Source organism: Echeneis naucrates, chromosome 2 (assembly GCF_900963305.1).
Source record: "Echeneis naucrates chromosome 2, fEcheNa1.1, whole genome shotgun sequence".
NCBI lineage: Eukaryota > Metazoa > Chordata > Actinopteri > Carangiformes > Echeneidae > Echeneis > Echeneis naucrates.
Window position 1 is genome coordinate 3,630,545 of NC_042512.1, and position 22,173 is coordinate 3,652,717.

Consider the following 22,173-nt stretch of genomic DNA (forward strand, 5'->3'; position numbering starts at 1 on the left):
ACATAACTTGTGGGGGATGTGGTTAAAAAAAAAAAAAAACTGTCATGAAGATGCTTCTTCAGGCATTTACTTGATGGGGTTTGTTTTACAAATGAAATGTTTTACATATAATTTTCTCATTACAAGACATTGTCTTCAAATAAGAAATAAAAACTAGATTCTGATATAAAAGTAAGAAGAAATCTATATTTCTGAATGGCTCCATCTGTTGGTTGGACTCAAAGTTACATAGTGTTTGTTAGCTGTGAATGATTTGGTATGAATATTGTGTCACCTTTCCAGCAGGTGGAGGCTCAGCTATGAATCAGTGTGAGGACAGAGAGGAGGGAGCCCCTCCCTCTAAAACCACTCTGTGTGGGGAACATGAGAGTCAGACCAAAGCTCAGAGGTGAGATGAGGATCTCTAACTGTCCATCTGTCAGAGCTCAGCACTCAGATCACTGCTCCATCATTATTTACTCTCACTGTCACTTACATTTTCTTTATTCCTCAACTATTCATGACAATGATAATAATCATAACAATCTTTGTTTGTTCTGTGCTTTTCAATTAAAGTAACAAAATGCTCCATGTGAGTCAAATGAAAAACATTCAAGTCAAAGTGATATGTAAATTTCTGGGTGACTGATGTTGATACAAATGAAAACTTGATTTGAGTACTTTAATTTAAACTGATCAGTTTCTGCTCAGTTTCTTCATTGTTGATGTTTTTAAAGTCAACTTTGTTTCTACTAGCAACCAGAAGTCAAGACCAGATTCTCCTGAACTGAGCTGTGTGTCCATGAAGAGTGATCAGTCTATGGATGATTCTATCAAAGAAAATAGGTAAAAGCTGATCATTTGTTGTTGTGTGACTCATTAAAGGTATCAAAGCTTGTCTATCAGTTTCTCTGGTGTTCATAGAAAACTCCTGGAACAAACTGTGTGTTTGTGTCTTTTCTCCTCAGAGTTCAGTCTGACAAACATCATCACACAGACCTGGACTCCATATTTATGGTGTGTAAATGTTCATCCAGTGACTACAACAGACACCAACAAAGACTTGAGTCAAAGACATTTCTGCTCCTCCTTCTTCATCTACAGTGAATCTTAAAGAAAAGTTTATTTAGTTGTTTTCCAGAAAATTTCAGCTGTGACTTAATAACAAAGACCAAAGTTAATCAGATTCAGTCCTGGACCTCCATGGACTCTGTCTCTACAGGGTTTAAAGATGGAATAATTCATCAGTGAACTAGTTCAGGTGGTCTGATCCATCTTCAGTCACAGTTAATACCCCGAATTTTCACTTCCTAAGTTGATGTGTTGAAGGGCTGTATCAGTTTGGTCTTCATGTGATGATCAGGATCTCTGTGTTGTCAGAATTGTCAGAAGTCAAACTTAGTAAGTTACACCAGTGAAGTTAGTTTAGTGAAGTCAGCAGGTCTGAATCTTTCTGTGTAGCTCTGGAAAGAGACGTGGCAGCAGATGATACAGCAGCAGCTAAAGTTGAACTCTGCTGACTGATGATCTGATTCTTTGATCCATCAGTTTATACTGAGAGTGAACTTTACACAGGATGTTATTGTGTTCCAGCTGCTGGAGGAGAACATTGTCTGTTTTGTGAAGAACGAGCTGAAGAAAATGAAAAGGAGTCTGAGTCCAAATTACCCACAATTCATGAAGAATGAGGATGATGAGGTGGATGAAGAGCAGAGGAGGAGCAGAGAGGCATTTCTGAAGATCACAGTGAACTTCCTGAGGAGGATGAAGCAGGAGGAGCTGGCTGACTGTCTGCAGAGCAGTAAGAGGATTTAACATGATGGTTCAATTAGACATTTACTAAAGTCTCAGGAGATGGAAGAGAAATGATCATATTCTTATTCCTTAGGAGAATTAACATCAACCTTGTAATTTATTCTTTGATATTATTTGTACTTCACCCATTCAGAGTTTAATGTGCCAATTTGTCGACGTAAACTAAAATCTGGCCTGAAGAAGAAGTTCCAGTGTGTGTTTGAGGGGATCTCTAAAGCAGGAAACCCAACCCTTCTGAATCAGATCTACACAGAGCTCTACATCACAGAGGGAGGGACTGGAGAGGTCAATGAGGAACATGAGGTCAGACAGATTGAAACAGCATCCAGGAAACAGGACAGAGCAGAAACAAGCATCAGACAAGAAGACGTCTTTAAACCCCCACCTGGAAGAGACCAACCAATCAGAACAGTGATGACAAAGGGAGTGGCTGGCATTGGGAAAACCGTCTTAACACAGAAGTTCACTCTGGACTGGGCTGAAGACAAAGCCAACCAGGACATAGAGTTCACATTCCCCTTCACCTTCAGAGAGCTGAATGTGCTGAAAGAGAAGAAGTTCAGCTTGGTGGAACTTGTTCATCTCTTCTTCACTGAAACCAAAGAAGCAGGAATCTGCAGCTTTGATCAGTTCCAGGTTGTGTTCATCTTTGATGGTCTGGATGAGTGTCGACTTCCTCTGGACTTCCACAACACTGAGGTCCTGACTGATCCTACAGAGTCCACCTCAGTGGACGTGCTGCTGACAAACCTCATCAGGGGGAAACTGCTTCCCTCTGCTCGCCTCTGGATAACCACACGACCTGCAGCAGCCAATCAGATCCCTCCTCAGTGTGTTGACATGGTGACAGAGGTCAGAGGGTTCAATGACCCCCAGAAGGAGGAGTACTTCAGGAAGAGGTTCAGACATGAGGAGCAGGCCAGCAGGATCATCTCCCACATCAAGACCTCACGAAGCCTCCACATCATGTGCCACATCTCAGTCTTCTGCTGGATCACTGCTACAGTTCTGGAGGAGGTGTTGAAGACCAGAGAGGGAGGAGAGCTGCCCAAGACCCTGACTGAGATGTACATCCACTTCCTGGTGGTTCAGTCCAAACTGAAGAAGGTCAAGTACGATGGAGGAGCTGAGTCAGATCCACACTGGAGTCCAGAGACCAGGAAGATGATTGAGTCTCTGGGAAAAGTGGCTTTTGAGCAGCTGCAGAAAGGAAACCTGATCTTCTATGAATCAGACCTGACAGAGTGTGGCATCGATATCAGAGCAGCATCAGTTTACTCAGGAGTGTTCACGCAGATCTTCAAAGAGGAGACAGGGCTGTACCAGGACAAGGTCTTCTGCTTCGTCCATCTGAGTGTTCAGGAGTTTCTGGCTGCTCTTCATGTCCATCTGACCTTCATCAACTCTGGAGTCAATCTGATGTCAGAAAAACAAACAACCTCCCTGTGGTCAAAACTGTTTTGGAACAAACCTGAACCTTTAATTCTCTACCAGAGTGCTGTGGATGAGGCCTTACAGAGTCCACATGGACACCTGGACTTGTTCCTCCGGTTCCTTCTGGGTCTTTTACTGCAGACCAACCAAACTCTCCTACGAGGCCTGGTGACACAGACAGGAAGTAGCTCAGAGACCAATCAGGAAACAGTCCAGTACATCAAGACAAAGATCAGTGAGAATCTGTCTCCAGAGAAAAGTATGAACCTGTTTCACTGTCTGAATGAACTGAATGATGGTTCTCTGGTGGAGGAGATCCAACAGTCCCTGAGATCAGGACGTCTCTCCACAGATAAACTGTCTCCTGCTCAATGGTCAGCTCTGGTCTTCATCTTACTGTCATCAGAAAAAGATCTGGACGTGTTTGACCTGAAGAAATACTCTGCTTCAGAGGAGGCTCTTCTGAGGCTGCTGCCAGTGGTCAAAGCCTCCAACAAAGTTCTGTATGTGCACATAAATCCATCTAGATCAACTGAATCTTTTTTTTAGTTGAGAATCAAAAACATGTTTCTTTAATAATTTATCTTATTTTGCTGATTCCTTCTCAGACTGAGCCTCTGTAACCTCTCAGAGAGAAGCTGTGAAGCTCTGTCCTCAGTCCTCAGCTCCCAGTCCTCTAGTCTGAGAGATCTGGACCTGAGTAACAACAACCTGCAGGATTCAGGAGTGAAGCTGCTGTCTGCTGGACTGAAGAGTCCACACTGTGAGCTGGAAACTCTCAGGTCAGAGTTCATGTTTGTGTGAATACTTTTGATTTAGTTTATTATGTATTTTATTTAATATTTTCATTAAATTGAGTAAAATGAACTGAAGAGGTTTGGAAATTTGGGAGATTGCCATCAGTATAAAAAGCTTCATGCTCCATAATGCATCACTGATTTGATTCACCACCTGGAAAACACACTAAGTGAAATCAAACACACATACACACGTTAGTCAGGCAACAGGTGCATGCTGGGTCATGCTGGCGTCCTCCTGGTGAATCCTCCAGGGGTGACTTCTGTGTTCACTGAGGATCATTTCCTTTTAGGGAGGTGGACACAACCTTTCTGCAGCTTTTGGCATCTGTCACAGTTGTGATGATGGAGTTCTCATTCAGGAAAATATTTAAGGGGCTCAAAGGCACCAGAGGTTGAGTGGACTGCTGATGAATGTGGATGTGGATGTGAATGTGGATGAATGAACCTGGTTGAACACAGAGCAGAAGCATAGCATCACTATACAGTGTTTGTGTCACTGAAAAAGTAACTGTGACTTTAATATGTGTGTTTATAGTTCAGCTGTTGTGTTGCTCTGCTGTTGTTTATCTATGTTTTCTCTCTCTCTCATGGTGTTTCTTTGTTCTGCAGTTGATTCGAAGTGTTTGCAATGTCTGTAGACCTGATTCTATAGTATTCATCAGGTCAGGTGGGGGGAAAAAAAACTCCAATAAAACTTAACTGACCTGATGTTTGGTGAATAATCACAGACCAAAGTCAGTCACATAGATTCAGACTGCTTGTGTGTGTGTGTGTGTGTGTGTGTGTGTGTGTGTGTTCAGTCTGTCAGGATGTCTGCTCTCAGAGGAAGGCTGTTCTTCTCTGGCCTCAGCTCTCAGCTCCAACCCCTCCCATCTGAGAGAACTGGACCTGAGCTACAATCATCCAGGAGACTCAGGAGTGAAGCTTCTGTCTGCTGGACTGGAGGATCCAGACTGGAGACTGGACACTCTCAGGTCTGGACAGCTCTGAGGAACTCTGCTTCATGTTTGATGGTGGATCAAGTTGATCCTGACTCTGTTTCTTCCTCCAGGGTGGACCATGGTGGACCACAGAGACTGAGACCTGGTCTGAGGAAGTGTGAGTGTGTTTTCACTTTGATTCATGAAAACTCAGCTGCTCATGTTACACTAGATTTTTACATTTCTGACTGAAGTACAAAGATGAGTTTCATTCAGGATCAACACTTCATGTGTTTATTGATGTGGATCTCCATCAGCCGTCATCTTTGACTCCACAGCAGAAAAAAGCAGAACATTGCTGACATCTTGACTCTCATGTTCAGTAACTGTTGATGTTCTAACTGGATTGTTGGCTTTTAATTTAAATGTAGTCAAACATTATTCACAGGTGATGAAATGTAAGTTTGAATGATTCACTTTCAGTAAAGTTGTTGATAAATGAACAGATGATAAACTGCAGCTGTTGTTTCTTGTTCTCTCCATCAGATGTCTGTGAACTGGAACTGGACACAAACACAATCCACAGAAACCTCAAACTGTGTGACAACAACAGGAAGGTGACACATGTAGCAGAGTATCAGTCATATCCTGATCATCCAGACAGATTTGAGATCTGTTTTCAGCTGCTGTGTAGAAATAGTCTGACTGGTCGCTGTTACTGGGAGGTCGAGTGGAGTGGAGAGGTTTATATCTCAGTGAGCTACAGAGGAATCAGAAGGAAAGGAGGCAGTTCTGACAGTTTTTTTGGGTTTAATAATCAGTCCTGGAGTCTGATCTGCTATAAAGATGATGGTTACTCTGTCTGTCACAACAACATAAAAACATCCCTCTCCTCCTCCTCTGACTCTCACAGAGTAGCAGTGTATGTGGACTGTCCTGCTGGCTCTCTGTCCTTCTACAGAGTCTCCTCTGACTCTCTGATCCACCTCCACACCTTCAACACCACATTCACTGAACCTCTCCATCCTGGATTCAGGATCTGTTCTGATTCCTCAGCATCTCTGAGGAAGTTGTATTGAAGCAGACTTGAAACTAGAAACTGAGACACTTCACTGTTGGCTTCACTTCTCAGTTCTGGAGTCTCTTTCAGTTCCAGATTGGAGACAGATCTGGATTTAATGTCTAAATCTCAGTGTGTTCCTGAAACTCCTTCAGCCTGCACAATCATGACGTTTCAATCATGCTCTGGTTGTTTTCTGTAACCAAGAATTTTTTGCTCCAAGAGGGAAAAGGGAAGAAAACATGTGATGGGTGGACCGATGATGAGATCTGAACTTCTTTCAGCATTAATACCGAAGATCTTCAGAAGAAATTGTTGTCTGTGGCCTTCATTTTCTTCTTCCTGTCTCCTATTTCCTGTTGGACTTAGCATGATGTCCCCGGGACTTCAGGCTGCAGTCTGAATGAGACAAACATGAACACCAGGAACCGTTCAGTTCCTCCAAGAGAATCATCAGGAACTCAGAGTTCATCATCACAGCAATCAGCTGCTGTTCCAGCCTGTCTGGCTATCATCAAATGATTAAGACTGTGGAGGAAGAAGGATGTGGAGTTCATTAGTAAATATGTTCTAGCCATCTGTAAACTGTTAAATATTCCATCATATAATCAGAGTTGAGACATTAAATTTGACTACTAACATATCCATATATATGTATATAAGTACAGTTCTGTAATGAACTCAAACAGGTTATTTCTTGGTGTTGGTTCCTGGTTAGTAGTTTCATCATTCTCAGCGACACTGTTGGACCCAAAGAGGGTTAAAAAAACAGTTTGGCCTTCATTGGTCAGCTGAACTGCCCACTGAACCCAACAGCTCACACAGGCTTTGAGGAAGAGAGGGGCAGGTGGGTGGTGAGAATGAAAGCAGGTGTAGGCAGGAACATGAAGTTCATGGAGGGAATGTATGGAATTTATGGGGATAAAGGAGCAGCAGGTGTTGCAGGAACATGGGATGGCGGTGAGTAACCACCTGCAGGCTGGGGGCAGGGAGAGAGAGGAGAGGAACTGGGAGAGAAAGAGACTTTGGGAAATGAGGTTGACCTTTAAATGCCCTTTTTGAGACAAACGTCCTTTTTTTTTATCTGAATGTCTCTGTATGGATGGTGATGTGGCCTGGGTGGGGGATATATTCATGTTTATTTTTATCATTTAATGTGTAAAGCACTTTGTGCAACATTGATGTGTTTGAAAAGGGCTGTATAAATAAACTAAAAGTTTAAAGTAGGGATTCATTAGTTGGTTGGTTAATTGATTCATTGATTGATATAGTGATATAATACAGTCCAATAATGTTCTAGCGGAGTCGTGCAGCAGACTCTCAGCTCAGTGTGTGAATGTGCTGCTGCTGAACTGGGACTCATGAGTTCCACTCTGAACCAATGAGTCATGAATCATGAGTCTGACTGTGAACCAGTCTACAGTATGTGCTGTGGGTGAGTGACAGCTCATAGCGGGGAGGGAAAGGGAGTGAAACAGTAAACCAGAGCTGCTGCTTTTCCTCCTTCTTTCTATATGAACATGAGCACCATGATGCACACTGCTGTGTTCTCATATCAAGCTCATGTTCACCTTCTTTCTTTCACAGGGAGAACATGAAAGAAGCTGAAGCTGAACTCAGCCTTCCAACTTTAGTGCTCCGTGTCACAGACTGATCCATTTTCTGACGTTATAGTCCACACCAGGCTGCAGCCTCTCTGTGTGACACTTTGTTCATCATTATTTTCACACTTTACTTCCTGCTTCTTTTCATTTAGGCTCCATGTAGGCTGTTCATGATGACTTTGTTTGTGTGTGGCTGTTTTCTTCTGAATGTGGGATCTCTGTCTGAATGAAAGTTTCACAATCACTGCCTCAGACTGCATTCAGAAGGAATTGTTGAAGTCATAGAAGCTGAAGAGTTGATGATCAGAGGCTGACAGCTAAAGGAAGCTAGAATGCACACTGCTCTCTGACAGAGTCGGCCTCCCTCCACATTTAGGAGGCTTTTTCACTTCTTACAACAGCTGACAAAGGGCTCATCTGGGATTTGAACCCCGGACCTGTCACACCCTGAGCCAGAATCATCCTGATTGTTCCTGGAATGGTTTGGTTAGTCAGAGTGTGTCTGTGTGTGTTCTTGTCTCTCTGAGTGGTTGGAAATGAAAATGGAGATCGGTAGAAGCAGATGACTCTGAGGATGAATGAATGTTTCACTGACAACATCACAACTGTTTACTCACCTCACAGCGAGGCTGTGTGACGTCACTGGAGATCAAAGGCATTTCCTGTCCTTCATCGCTCTCCCACGCGACACCAACTCAAACGTCACACTCGCATTAGATTCAGCCGAAACGGCGCATGCGCACGAAGAAACTCACGCGTGTCTCGCGAACGAATGAAGTGAAACACAAATCAGCTGTTATTAGACAAAGAAGTGGCGTTAAATTGAACTAAAACCAAATCTGTTGGTTTGTTCCTCCTTCTACTTATTAAAATGTGTCTTTTCCTGCTTTCGCTCATTTTTGGAATCACAGAATGAGCGAAGCGTTGCACCTCGTCCACTGTCTGTGTGTGTGTGTGTGTGTGTGCTCTCTCTGCTGGTCTGAGCTCTCAGTTCATTTAAATACTTTGTTGGATCTGTCTGTCTGTGTCATGTCAGAAACTCTGAAACACTCTGAACTTCTTTAAAACACGGTGGATTTACTGATATGAAAGTGTCCAGCAGTCCATGATGGATTATTATAGAAAGATATCAGCTTGAATGTAAATACATTGTTGCATATAAACACAGAAATTACAATAATCATCTGGAAAACTTGTAAAAAATGTTGCCGTCTCACTCAGCGGAGGAACAAAGGAGGAGCTTGTGTGAGAAAAACAGAAAAAAGAAGACTCTCCCTGATCGGATTAGTTGCCACGTTATAAAATGCAGGAAGTTCTTCTGAACATGCCAGCAAGTGTTGAAGGCTGCTGATGCCTGGAGAATCGTGACATCATTGTAAATCATTACACAAGCATTGGTGGTTCAGTGGTAGAATTCTCGCCTGCCACGCGGGAGGCCCGGGTTCGATTCCCGGCCAATGCAGAGTAACTCTTTACCAACATCCAGATGTTAGAAACACAGTGCTGCTTGGAAAATACCCAGATAGACTCCAACACACTGTGACTTTGTGAAACAACCAGTGGAGCCCCCTGGTGGTCAGTAGAAGTGCAGCCCCTCTGAGCTGGTGGCAGACCAAGGCTTCAGTCTGCACACATCTTCCACATGTGATGGCACACACACTGTGTATTGTGGCAACATCCGTCCCCTCAGAGAGAATCTACTCTTTAACCCTCCTGTCGTTTTCACCCCCCGCCCCTTACTTTAGTGTTCCTGCTCTGTTTGATACGGTGGCCGGTAAGTGCAAAACTAAATTACAAAGTGCCACACTTTTACAAAGCGTCAAACTAATTTACATGTTGGGAAACATTTTTACATTTTATTAAACAAAATTACATAAGAAAAATACTTTTACCACGGACAAAACAAATTTATATTTTAGAAAACAAATTCACAAATTGCGAAACAAATTTCCAAACGACAGAATCTTCCGGAAGGGGAATGTACCAAATGCCGGAAGTGATCCAGAAGAAGATTGACTGTGAGCTCAAAATGTTTGTATCTTGTGTACCGGGAAAACTTAGCAGGCATAGATTAAATGATGTTTTGGCCGTTTTGTGGAAACAACTTGAGCTAATTTACGCGGTTGTGTTTTCCGTGCGGACGATCTGTAGAATGTTTAACGTTGATGAACGGACCAGACGGAAGGAGCACGCGCACAGGAGACATCTAATAAACAGCCGGAAAATGCTAAACAAGCTAATTGTAGCATCGCGCTAACTAGCTGAAGCCGCTGTCAGACATGCAGTGAATTAAAGTGCACCGTTTCATTTTGCAGCCAATCGTTGTCTTCACGGAATAGCAACGCATTTAGATAGTATGTGTTGCTAGTTTTTTATTTTTTTTTTTATTTTAGGCTTTCAGTGATGCTAAATGCACAATTGTTGCTGATTGTTTTAGCTGCTGCTAACTTTCTGTTTTGATACGGAACTCCGTTCATTCCAGCAGAACAACCATGAACATCATATAAACAATTCATGGAGGACAGAAAGTCAAAGTCAAAAGAACTGTGGGCCGAAAGGAAACAGGTCCAGGTACGTGTGTGGATATATCTGTAAAATATGGAAGTAAATATGTGTGTGTGTGAAATGAATGATATCTTTTTGTTATTTTAGCAGATAAACATGGATTGATGGCGCCACATGGAGCTGATTTAAAAGCTCAGAGAGGGAAAACACTCCCATTATATACAGATCCGGAGGTAGCAGCACCTGATCTACTGAAGCATGATGTGAAGTTTACACGGTGCAAACATCAGCCTGCGGACTCTTAAAAGGATGATTCCTCTCCAAACGCCATCAGGTTGGAACTTCGTGGACCTGGACAACTGTTTGGCTATCGGACGATGTGGCAGGTACTCAGACAAAAGTCCAATCTTCGAGTGAAGAGAGATGATGTGATGAATGAGAGAGCACGCAGAAGGTTTCTAAGAAGAAGCTGCTACTCAATGGGAGCGAACTGTATGTGGCATGCAGATGGTTCTGATAAACTGGCTCTCTCAGGACGCATGGATGGATTTTTTCACCTAAAGTGCTGTGGCTCCAATGTGGACCGACAAATAACAAGAAGCCAACAGTGATCGCTGAGAATCTCCTCTCATGAGACTGAGGACTGATTGTGGCACGGAGAATGGCATTATGGCTGCCATTCAGTCTCCCCTACGCCTCCATCATGATGACTGCTGCTCTGGGCCGTCCAGCCACATGTATGGCTCATCCACGAATAAGCAGCGTGTTGAATCCTGGTGGGCCATATTTAGAAGGGGAAGGTAAGTGGCCTTCATGAAGTCATTTTATTATGACTAACCTTTCATTTGATTTTTATCTTTATGTTCTATCGCAGATGAACTCCTCTAAACATATATAATAACTGAGGCTGGGACTTTAACGCATTCTTTTCAATTCATTCATTACAAAGCCTTTAATGAATTAGATTTTAATGGAGTCCCACTTCTACTAATAATATGTATTTACTTCCGATCCTATCCATTTCTACAGGTCTCTGTTCTGGATGGAGTTGTTTGCTGGATACTTCAACGGGAGCCATGAGCATCAGTGCCTTCTGAGATGTTGCTATGGTGATGTTGGATGAGTGTGTGAGACTGTGGAACAGTCACAGGATTCACACTTCCAGAACAGCGTCATGTCCAATGAACTGTACTGCTGACCACACAGGTAATATTGGAGATGGATTGATATTTCCATGTTTGTTTTATTATTTTATTCCTTAAATATAAATAATATAAATGCTATTGATTCTATCTAACACAGATTTGTCTCCACAGACTGGATTTGAGATTGAACCAGCTGATTTGGATGCTGTTCCAGAGGCGAGCCTGTCAATAGCTCCATGTGGGGACTCAAACATGCAGGAGGACTTTGACTTTGTTATGGAGCACAAACAACTACAGAAGCCAGAGAACTGGGAGTCTGCAACAGAACTGTACATGAAGCTGAAAGAAACTGCTCAGCTGTGAGTCAGTGAGAAAGGGAATGTTCCCTTCCTGCATTATCAAGTGCTTACTCATTGGGGTTTCTGTCCTATTTCTATTTATTTTTTAAATTAATTAATTTTTTTAATATACATGTCAAGAGCCATGAGGTGACTGTGCTGTGATTTGGTATTGTTTTTCTGTTTTAAAATAGTTTGGAAAAACTCATAACTCATAATCTATCACAGATGCAATCAGAAGGAAATATTTGCAATTTTTTTTATTGTTTGTCAACATAACATTTGCATTCCCATTGTTTCATTTCTTCATATGAACAGGTACCAGAATCATTTGGAAACATCACAAGGAAAAGTGAATGACAAACTATGAAATCTGATTTGGAGTGGTGGACAAAGACACAGTCCGCCCAGTCGCCCAAAGTTTGACTTTCTTTAAGTCTCCTGTTACTTCCTGATGGACTGAGGTCAGGTTTGAAGAGTCTCAAGTTCCAGACCAGTGAGTGTCTTTTCAGAGTGGCACAGGACAGGGGCCAGCAAAGTAGGCTGTTGCTGCAGTGCAGTCAGAAACTGAAGAGCTGAAAGACCATCTTTGAATCTAAAAAGTGACCACAAACATCGTTTCACATTTAAATGACCTAAAGAAACTTCAATGTTTTCTAAAATGACTATCCACCCAAACATATAGAAATGAGTAAAAATGGTTGTGTGTTGAACATTACTGATTTAAAGAAGAACTCTGTCTTGCTTTGCACTTGGCAGGGTAAATGTTTTTGAAAAATAGTTTAAGCAACAAAGTGTATGTCATGTGATATATAAAGTTAATGATCATTAACCATTAGTGTTGTTTACATCTAACCCTGTTCATACCATTTGCATTGTACACCAAGAACTGATGTCCTTCGGGTCCATCAGAAATGGGCCGGTCTTTCAGATGTTTCATCAGTAGAGTTAAAAACTCTCGTCTCGGCCCACCTGTGTCAATTCCTTCTTCCAAAACAGCATCATCTGTGAATTTTACCAGCATGTCACAGGTTTCAGAATATGTTGAACATCTTACAAATGCAAATATCTTTCCCATGTAATCAATAAAGTAAAATTAAAATTAAGTGAGTCACTGTCGTTTTTTTCCACTTACCCGTAGCAAGTACTCCTGACTGGATTTGTTTCAGGTGGATCCAGATCCTCAGTGTCAGATATTACTGTCTGGAAAAACAAATGAAAATGTCTGAAACAACACACTGAAAGCAAAGAACATCAGGCTGCCATAATCTGCCTTAATACCTGTCCAGGCTGAGCTGTGGATGAATCTCTGAAACATGATAAAATTGATAAACTGATGAACTTTATGATACAGAGTATAACAGAGCTTTGAGTAACATTTAGAGGTAGAGAGGAACCATAAGATTTATAAATAAGAGATGATTTTGTTATAAATGATATCACACGTATGGTATTTTCTACCACGTTCATCACAATCACATCAACAACTTAAAGACAAATTACCTCTTTTGTAAAAGCTAATACCTACCCTTTATCTTCAGGTTTGTGTGGGAGAACTGTGTTTTTTTGGTTCAAAAACCTGAGAAGAAAAGCACACAATTGTCAGCAACTTTAAACGGCTTCCATTATTGTTCCCTCACCACATACAGTATATATCAATGGTGAAAGGTTATCAGGGTGTCTGATTGGAATAGTAAATGCCAAATAATCAAGACTTGGTTCTTAGACTTAATGCTTGAAACCAAATGCAAATCCCATCAATAAATAAAGGAACAACAAAAAAAAAAAGGAATCAAAGTACAAAATGTAAAATGAACGTACCACAGTTTCAGCTGCATTGAATTCAGCTGTGCTCCTCGATGTGATGACAATTTCAGAATCAGAGTCTGATGTATCAACCTCTGTAGTAAAAACAAACAATTCAACACATTATTAATTATGCTACATCAGAGTAAATAAATGTGTGAAAATATTGAATGAAGAGATCCACAAACCTCCTCTAAAGTGTGTTTCTAGGCAAATGAAAAAAGTGCCTTTCCTATTTCCTTTTTATATTCTGCCAGTTTGAATGGGCTTTCTGACCCAGGCACATGGAGCACCTCTGAACAGTCTGGATACAAAAGAAGGTCTGCTCCTTCATCCATCTTCTTGTTAAATGTTCTCATTTCTTGGACAGCTTGCTTCAGTAGATCAGGTGCTGCTACCTCCGGATCTGGATATAATGGGAGTGTTTTCCCTCTCTGAGCTTTTAAATCAGCTCCATGTGGCGCCATCAATCCATGTTTATCTGCTAAAATAACAAAAAGATATCATTCATTTCACACACACACATATTGACTTCCATATTTTACAGATATATCCACACACGTACCTGGACCTGTTTCCTTTCGGCCTACAGTTCTTTTGACTTTGACTTTCTGTCCTCCATGAATTGTTTATATGATGTTCATGGTTGTTCTGCTGGAATGAACGGAGTTCCGTATCAAAACAGAAAGTTAGCAGCAGCTAAAACAATCAGCAACAATTGTGCATTTAGCATAAATATACGCCCAAAATAAAATAAATAAATAAAAACTAGCAACGCATACTAACTAAACGCGTCGCTATTCCGTGAAGACAACGATTGGCTGCAAAATGAAACGGTGCACTTTAATTCACTGCATGTCTGACAGCGGCTTCAGCTAGTTAGCGCGATGCTACAATTAGCTTGTTTAGCATTTTCCGGCTGTTTATTAGATGTCTCCTGTGCGCGTGCTTCTTCCGTCTGGTCCGTTCATCAACGTTAAACATTCTACAGATCGTCCGCACGGAAAACACAACCGCGTAAATTGGCTCAAGTTGTTTCCACAAAACGGCCAAAACATCATTTACTCCATGCTGCCACAAACTTTCACTCCGCAAAGTTTTCCCGGCACACAAACCGATACAAACTTTTTGAGCTCCCAGTCAATCTTCTTCTGGATCACTTCCGGCATTTGGTACATTCCCCTTCCGGAAGATTCTGTCGTTTGGAAATTTTCGGGATTTGTACAAGTGTTCTGCCACTTGTAAATTAGTCTTTTTTATATTTATAAATTAATGTTGTCTGTGGTAAAAGTTTTTTTCTTATGTAAATTTGTTTAATAAAAAGTAAAAATGTTTCTCAACATGTAAACTTGTTTCACGCTTTGTAAAAGTGTTTCGCACTTAGTAATTTTGTTTTGCACTTGCCGGCCACCGTAGTTTAGAGTTGGGGTGCACCCGCTTAACTACTCCGAGTTGATCTATCTAACTCAGATCTGCTGTTCTGTCTTTACATGAGACAGGCAGGAAGTTGGACTTTCTAAAGCAAAGAGAATCCGGTTGGTTTTCAAAATAAAACTGCTGTCTGCGAGCAGGACGCCGCTGACCAGAGAGAGTTAACTTCTGTCACTGAGCTATTAAAGAAAATGCACGTGCTCTCCCCGTCCGTGGAAAAACAAAAGGAGAATAAAGTTATTTCCTCCCAGTTTCTATCCAGAATCATCATCAGCACAGCTTCTGTCAGGAACATCTGTTGTTGCTGACAACATCTGGATTACAGATGACACATCAGACTGATATTATCTGTGTCATGGTGTTCAGAGATTTCAGCAGCTCACATCCAACACAGAGACTCTGAGCAGGCCCACCTGGTCTTAGACCCAGACCCAGACCCAGACCTAAATCCAAACCCAGGAGACAGAGGTTGAGTGAGTCAGTGAGGAAGAAGCTGCTTGTTCTCCTTCAACAGTTTGATCTGAGGAAAAGTCACTTCCTCTTTTCAGGGATCAACTTCTACTATCTGTCCACTAGATGGAGATAACTGAGCATCAACTGAGAACTGAGTTCTTCATCATCTGGAAACAGACAGCTTTGTTTTCTTCAGCTGGAGCTCTTTGTTCAAATCTACATTGAGATTCAGAGCCAAATGTTTTTCCTTTCCTGGATTTACTTCATCATTTCAGTCACTCTGTGGATTCAGCTGACAAATGCAAAATACAACCAACATTTAAACGATGACGTGTTGAAACAAAACTTTATTTGATTCAGTCTGGTCAGCAGAATATAACCTGATGAAATCAGCAACATTAAACTGATGTTTCTACATGAATGCATCACTGATTCTAAAACCATAAACTGAACATGAATCCAGCACTCAGCGTTACAGCAGCACACCTCTGTTACTGTGGAGCTGTGTCTCTTTTCTACTTTATTATAGATGACAGAAAAAAACTCCAGATAAGAAGCAGCTGTACATGCAGTGACTAGTTCTCCTGCTCAGGTATCGTCTCTCAGGGCATCATGTGTTGTCTTTGTGTGTCTTTGAATGAATCCTGGGAGTGTTCTTGGTGGAAAGGGCCATCTCAGGCTCCCTTTAAAAGCCAGAAGGGCTTGAACAGCAGCTGACTGCTGTGATGATGAACTCTGAGTTCCTGATGATTCTCTTGGAGGAACTGAACGGTTCCTGCGGTCCATGTTTGTCTCATTCAGACTGCAGCCTGAAGTCCAGGGGACATCCTGCTAACGAACAGATCAGTGGAACTGAAATAAACTGACAGTCCAACAGGAGACAGGAAGAAGAAAATCGAGGCCACAGACAACAATTCCCTCTGAAGATCTTTAGCATGAATGCTGAGAAGTTCAGATCTCATCGTTGGTCCAGCCTTTGTGTGTTTTCTCACCTTTTTACTGTTGAAGCAAAAATTCTGAGTTACAGAAAACCACCAAAGTAAAAAGGAAAAGTAATGATTGTGAAGACAGATAGAGTTTCAGGTACACACTGAGATTTAGACAGTAAACTCCAGATCTGTCTCCAATAAGGAACTGACAGAGACTCCAGAGCTGAGAAGTGAAGCCAACAGTAAAGTGTCTCAGTTTCTAGTTTCAAGTCTCCTTCAGTCCAACTCCCTCAGAGTCAGTGAAGAACCAGACCAGATGAAGAACCCAGGATAGAGAGGTTCAGTGAACGTGGTGTTGAAGGTGTGGAGGTGGATCAGTGAGTCAGAGGAGACTCTGTAGAAGGACAGAGAGCCAGCAGGACAGTCCACATACACTGCTACTCTGTGAAAGTCAGAGTCAGAGGAGGAGGAGAGGGATGTTTTTCTGTAGTTGTGATAGACAGAGTAACCATGATCAGAGCAGACCAGACTCCAGGACTGATCATTATATCCAAACAAACAATCATAAATATGTCCTTTCCTTCTGATTCCTCTGTAGCTCACTGAGATATGAACCACTCCACTCCTCTCGACCTCCCAGTAACAGCGACCAGTCAGACCATTTCTACACAGCAGCTGAGGAAAGACATCAAATCTGTCTGGATGATCAGGATATGACTGATACTCTGCTACATGTGTCACCTTCCTGTTGTTGTCAGACAGTTTGAGGTTTCTGTGGATTGTGTTTGTGTCCAGTTCCAGTTCACAGACATCTGATGGAGAGAACAAGAAACAACAGCTGCAGTTTATCATCTGTTCATTTATCAACAACTTTACTGAAAGTGAATCATTCAAACTTACATTTCATCACCTGTGAATAATGTTTGACTACATTTAAACGAAAAGCCAACAATCCAGTTACAACATCAACAGTTACTGAACATGAGAGTCAAGATGTCAGCAATGTTCTGCTGTTTTTCTGCTGTGGAGTCAAAGATGACGGCTGATGGAGATCCACATCAATAAACACACGAAGTGTTGATCCTGAATGAAACTCATCTTTGTACTTCAGTCAGAAATGTAAAAATCTAGTGTAACATGAGCAGCTGAGTTTTCATGAATCAAAGTGAAAACACACTCACACTTCCTCAGACCAGGTCTCAGTCTCTGTGGTCCACCATGGTCCACCCTGGAGGAAGAAACAGAGTCAGGATCAACTTGATCCACCATCAAACATGAAGCAGAGTTCCTCAGAGCTGTCCAGACCTGAGAGTGTCCAGTCTCCAGTCTGGATCCTCCAGTCCAGCAGACAGAAGCTTCACTCCTGAGTCTCCTGGATGATTGTAGCTCAGGTCCAGTTCTCTCAGATGGGAGGGGTTGGAGCTGAGAGCTGAGGCCAGAGAAGAACAGCCTTCCTCTGAGAGCAGACATCCTGACAGACTGAACACACACACAAAGTTGAAATCGATGTGAATGACATTGGTTGATGATTATTCACCAAACATCAGGTCAGTATCAAGTCTTCTTGGATCCTCCGTGAACATGGAATTCACCACTGGAGGATTCACCAGGAGGACGCCAGCATGACCCAGCGTGCACCTGTTCGCTCAACGACGTGTATGTTTTTCACATTGTGTGTTTTCCAGGTGGAATCAAATCAGTGATCAATTATGGAGCATGAAGCTATTTATACACCGTTTTCACACCCACGTGAATTCTGACCTGAGAGTTTCCAGCTCACAGTGTGGACTCTTCAGTCCAGCAGACAGAAGCTTCACTCCTGAATCCTGCAGGTTGTTGTTACTCAGGTCCAGATCTCTCAGACTAGAGGACTGGGAGCTGAGGACTGAGGACAGAGCTTCACAGCTTCTGTCTGAGAGGTTACAGCCACTCAGTCTGAAGAAGAAGAAGCAGCAAAACGAGAGTAAGTGATTATAAAGATGTTTTCTTGATCTTTAGCAATTAAAAAGATTCAGTTGATCTGGATGGATTTATTTGCACATACAGAACTTTGTTGGAGGCTTTGACCACTGGCAGCAGCCTCAGAAGAGCCTCCTCTGAAGCAGAGTATTTCTTCAGGTCAAACATGTCCAGATCTTTTTCTGATGACAGTAAGATGAAGACCAGAGCTGACCATTGAGCAGGAGACAGTTTATCTGTGGAGAGACGTCCTGATCTCAGGGACTGTTGGATCTCCTCCACCAGAGAACCATCATTCAGTTCATTCAGACAGTGAAACAGGTTGATACTTTTCTCTGGAGACAGATTCTCACTGATCTTTGTTTTGATGTACTGGACTGTTTCCTGATTGGTCTCTGAGCTACTTCCTGTCTGTGTCACCAGGCCTCGTAGGAGAGTTTGGTTGGGCTGCAGTGAAAGACCCAGAAGGAACCGGAGGAACAAGTCCAGGTGTCCATGTGGACTCTGTAAGGCCTCATCCACAGCACTGTGGTATAATCTGTTTCCCAACGAGTATGGCCAGTATGGTTCTTCTGACTTCAAACTAACTCCAGGGTTGATGAAGGTCAGATGGACATGAAGAGCAGCCAGAAACTCCTGAACACTCAGATGGACGAAGCAGAAGACCTTGTCCTGGTACAGCCCTGTCTCCTCTTTGAAGATCTGTGTGAACACTCCTGAGTAAACTGATGCTGCTCTGATATCGATGCCACACTCTGTCAGGTCTGATTCATAGAAGATCAGGTTTCCTTTCTGCAGCTGCTCAAAAGCCACTTTTCCCAGAGACTCAATCATCTTCCTGGTCTCTGGACTCCAGTGTGGATCTGACTCAGCTCCTCCATCGTACTTGACCTTCTTCACTTTGGACTGAACCACCAGGAAGTGGATGTACATCTCAGTCAGGGTCTTGGGCAGCTCTCCTCCCTCTCTGGTCTTCAACACCTCCTCCAGAACTGTAGCAGTGATCCAGCAGAAGACTGGGATGTGGCACATGATGTGGAGGCTTCGTGAGGTCTTGATGTGGGAGATGATCCTGCTGGCCTGCTCCTCATGTCTGAACCTCTTCCTGAAGTATTCCTCCTTCTGGGGGTCATTGAACCCTCTGACCTCTGTCACCATGTCAACACATTGAGGAGGGATCTGATTGGCTGCTGCAGGTCGTGTGGTTATCCAGAGGCGAGCAGAGGGAAGCAGTTTCCCCCTGATGAGGTTTGTCAGCAGCACGTCCACTGAGGTGGACTCTGTAGGATCAGTCAGGACCTCAGTGTTGTGGAAGTCCAGAGGAAGTCGACACTCATCCAGACCGTCAAAGATGAACACAACCTGGAAGTGATCAAAGCTGCACATTCCTGCTTCTTTGGTTTCAGTGAAGAAGAGATGAACAAGTTCCACCAAGCTGAACTTCTTCTCTTTCAGCACATTCAGCTCTCTGAAGGTGAAGGGGAATGTGAACTCTATGTCCTGGTTGGCTTTGTCTTCAGCCCAGTCCAGAGTGAACTTCTGTGTTAAGACGGTTTTCCCAATGCCAGCCACTCCCTTTGTCATCACTGTTCTGATTGGTTGGTCTCTTCCAGGTGGGGGTTTAAAGATGTCTTCTTGTCTGATGCTTGTTTCTGCTCTGTCCTGTTTCCTGGATGCTGTTTCAATCTGTCTGACCTCATGTTCCTCATTGACCTCTCCAGTCCCTCCCTCTGTGATGTAGAGCTCTGTGTAGATCTGATTCAGAAGGGTTGGGTTTCCTGCTTTAGAGATCCCCTCAAACACACACTGGAACTTCTTCTTCAGGCCAGATTTGAGTTTACGTTGACACACTCGAGCACAACTTTCTGAATAAACAAAGAACAGAAGAGATTTAAAAAAAAAAAAAAAGAAAAAAAAAGGTTGATATTTACTTCTCCTAAGGAATAAGAATATGATCATATTCATCTCAGTCTCCTCAGACTTTACTAAATGTCTAATTGATCCATCATGTTAAATCCTCTTACTGCTCTGCAGACAGTCAGCCAGCTCCTCCTGCTTCATCCTCCTCAGGAAGTTCACTGTGATCTTCAGAAATGCCTCTCTGCTCCTCCTCTGCTCTTCATCCACCTCATCATCCTCATTCTTGATGAATTGTGGGTAATCTGGACTCAGACTCCTTTTGATTTTCTTCAGCTCGTTCTTCACAAAACAGACGATGTTCTCCTCCAGCAGCTGGAACACAATAACATCCTGTGTAAAGTTCACTCTCAGTATAAACTGATGGATCAAAGCATCAGATCATCAGTCAGCAGAGTTCAACTTTAGCTGCTGCTGTATCATCTGCTGCCACGTCTCTTTCCAGAGCTACACAGAAAGATTCAGACCTGCTGACTTCACTGGTGTAACTTACTAAGTTTGACTTTAGATTCTGACAACACAGAGATCCTGATCATCACATGAAGACCAAACTGATACAGCCCTTCAACACATCAACTTAGGAAGTGAAAATTCAGGGTATTAACTGTGACTGTGGCTGAAGATGGATCAGACCACCTGAACTAGTTCACTGATGAATGATTCCATCTTTAAACCCTGTAGAGACAGAGTCCATGGAGGTCCAGGACTGAATCTGATTAACTTTGGTCTTTGTTATTAAGTCACAGCTCAAATTATCTGGAAAACAACTAAATAACAAACCTTTCTTTAAGATTCACTGTAGATGAACAAGAAGGAGCAGAAATGTTTTGTAAAAGTCTCCAACAGACCATATTCATACAGAACATATCTGTTGAGGCTGATGGATTATTGCTCTGTGGTGAACTACAACTCCCAGTCCTCTCCCACTCTCTCCCACCCCAAACCTGTTCAATCCCAATTCAACTCCTGTCTGTCACAGAGTAAAGCTCTACTGGTCTAAAGAGTGCAGCTTCAAACTCAAGTCTTTGTTGGTGTCTGTTGTAGTCACTGGATGAACATTTACACACCATAAATATGGAGTCCAGGTCTGTGTGATGATGTTTGTCAGACTGAACTCTGAGGAGAAAAGACACAAACACACAGTTTGTTCCAGGAGTTTTCTATGAACACCAGAGAAACTGATAGACAAGCTTTGATACCTTTAATGAGTCACACAACAACAAATGATCAGCTTTTACCATTTTTCTTTGATAAAGTCATCCATAGACTGATCACTCTTCATGGACACACAGCTGGACACAGCAGACTGTTGTCCTCCCTTAAACATAATAGGACGATCCATAGACCAATCACTCTTCATGGAGACACAGCTGGACACAGCAGACTGTTGACTTCCCTTCAAGTTCTTTGGAGGACCCATTGACTGATCACTCTTCATGGAGACACAGCTCACAGGAGAATCTGGTTTCGACCTCTTGTTGCTAGTACAAACATCGCTGGAAGTAAAATGATCAACAACCAATAAACTGAACAGAAAAAGATCAGTTTAAAATAAAATACTGAAGTTAGGTTTTCATTTGTATAGCTATGAATCATTCTGTTACTTTAATTGAAATGTGCAAGACAAATACTTATGCTACAACTACGACTACTACTACTACGAATAATAATAATATTAATATCTACTCATGTTGGTTGAGCTCTTTATTAATACAGTAAATACAGTAAAAAAAAACCTAAGTGTCAGTGAGAGTGAATAATGATGGAGCAGTGATCTGAGTGCTGAGCCTTGACAGATGGACAGTTAGAGATCCTCATCTCACCTCTGAGCTTTGGTCTGACTCTCATGTTCCCCACACAGAGTGGTTTTAGAGGGAGGGGCTCCCTCCTCTCTGTCCTCACACTCATTCATAGCTGAGCCTCCACCTGCTGGAAAAGTTACAGCCATTCAGAGCCAACAACTATGTCACCGAATTCACCCAACAGATCAGAAATATGGATTTCTTCATGACTTTAATATCAAAGTCTAATTTTTATTTCTTACCTGAGGATAATATCCCATCATAAAGCTAATATTT

At 42.4% G+C, this 22,173-nt stretch overlaps 2 protein-coding genes and 1 non-coding gene across 3 annotated transcripts in view; 2 read left to right on the plus strand and 1 right to left on the minus strand.

Moving 5' to 3' along the window:
* Nucleotides 1–6,027, plus strand: part of LOC115057432 (protein NLRC3-like) — a gene marked incomplete at its 5' end in the record, with an annotated part of 121,459 nt that extends 115,432 nt beyond the window's left edge. Inside the window, 4 exons of the mRNA XM_029524547.1 lie at nucleotides 3,837–4,010; nucleotides 4,829–5,002; nucleotides 5,080–5,126; nucleotides 5,495–6,027. Coding sequence (XP_029380407.1) covers nucleotides 3,837–4,010; nucleotides 4,829–5,002; nucleotides 5,080–5,126; nucleotides 5,495–6,027 — 928 coding nt within the window. The remainder of the gene's footprint in view (nucleotides 1–3,836; nucleotides 4,011–4,828; nucleotides 5,003–5,079; nucleotides 5,127–5,494) is intronic.
* Nucleotides 6,028–9,003: 2,976 nt separating this feature from the next.
* trnag-gcc (transfer RNA glycine (anticodon GCC)) lies at nucleotides 9,004–9,074 on the plus strand. Its single transcript has one exon. It is a non-coding gene; the product is annotated as a tRNA-Gly (tRNA).
* Nucleotides 9,075–16,495: 7,421 nt separating this feature from the next.
* Nucleotides 16,496–22,173, minus strand: part of LOC115057438 (NLR family CARD domain-containing protein 3-like) — a 217,258-nt gene continuing 211,580 nt past the window's right edge. Inside the window, exons 8-11 of the mRNA XM_029524559.1 lie at nucleotides 17,981–18,154; nucleotides 17,525–17,698; nucleotides 17,401–17,447; nucleotides 16,496–17,031 (exon numbers count right to left, since the gene is read on the minus strand). Coding sequence (XP_029380419.1) covers nucleotides 16,496–17,031; nucleotides 17,401–17,447; nucleotides 17,525–17,698; nucleotides 17,981–18,154 — 931 coding nt within the window. The remainder of the gene's footprint in view (nucleotides 17,032–17,400; nucleotides 17,448–17,524; nucleotides 17,699–17,980; nucleotides 18,155–22,173) is intronic.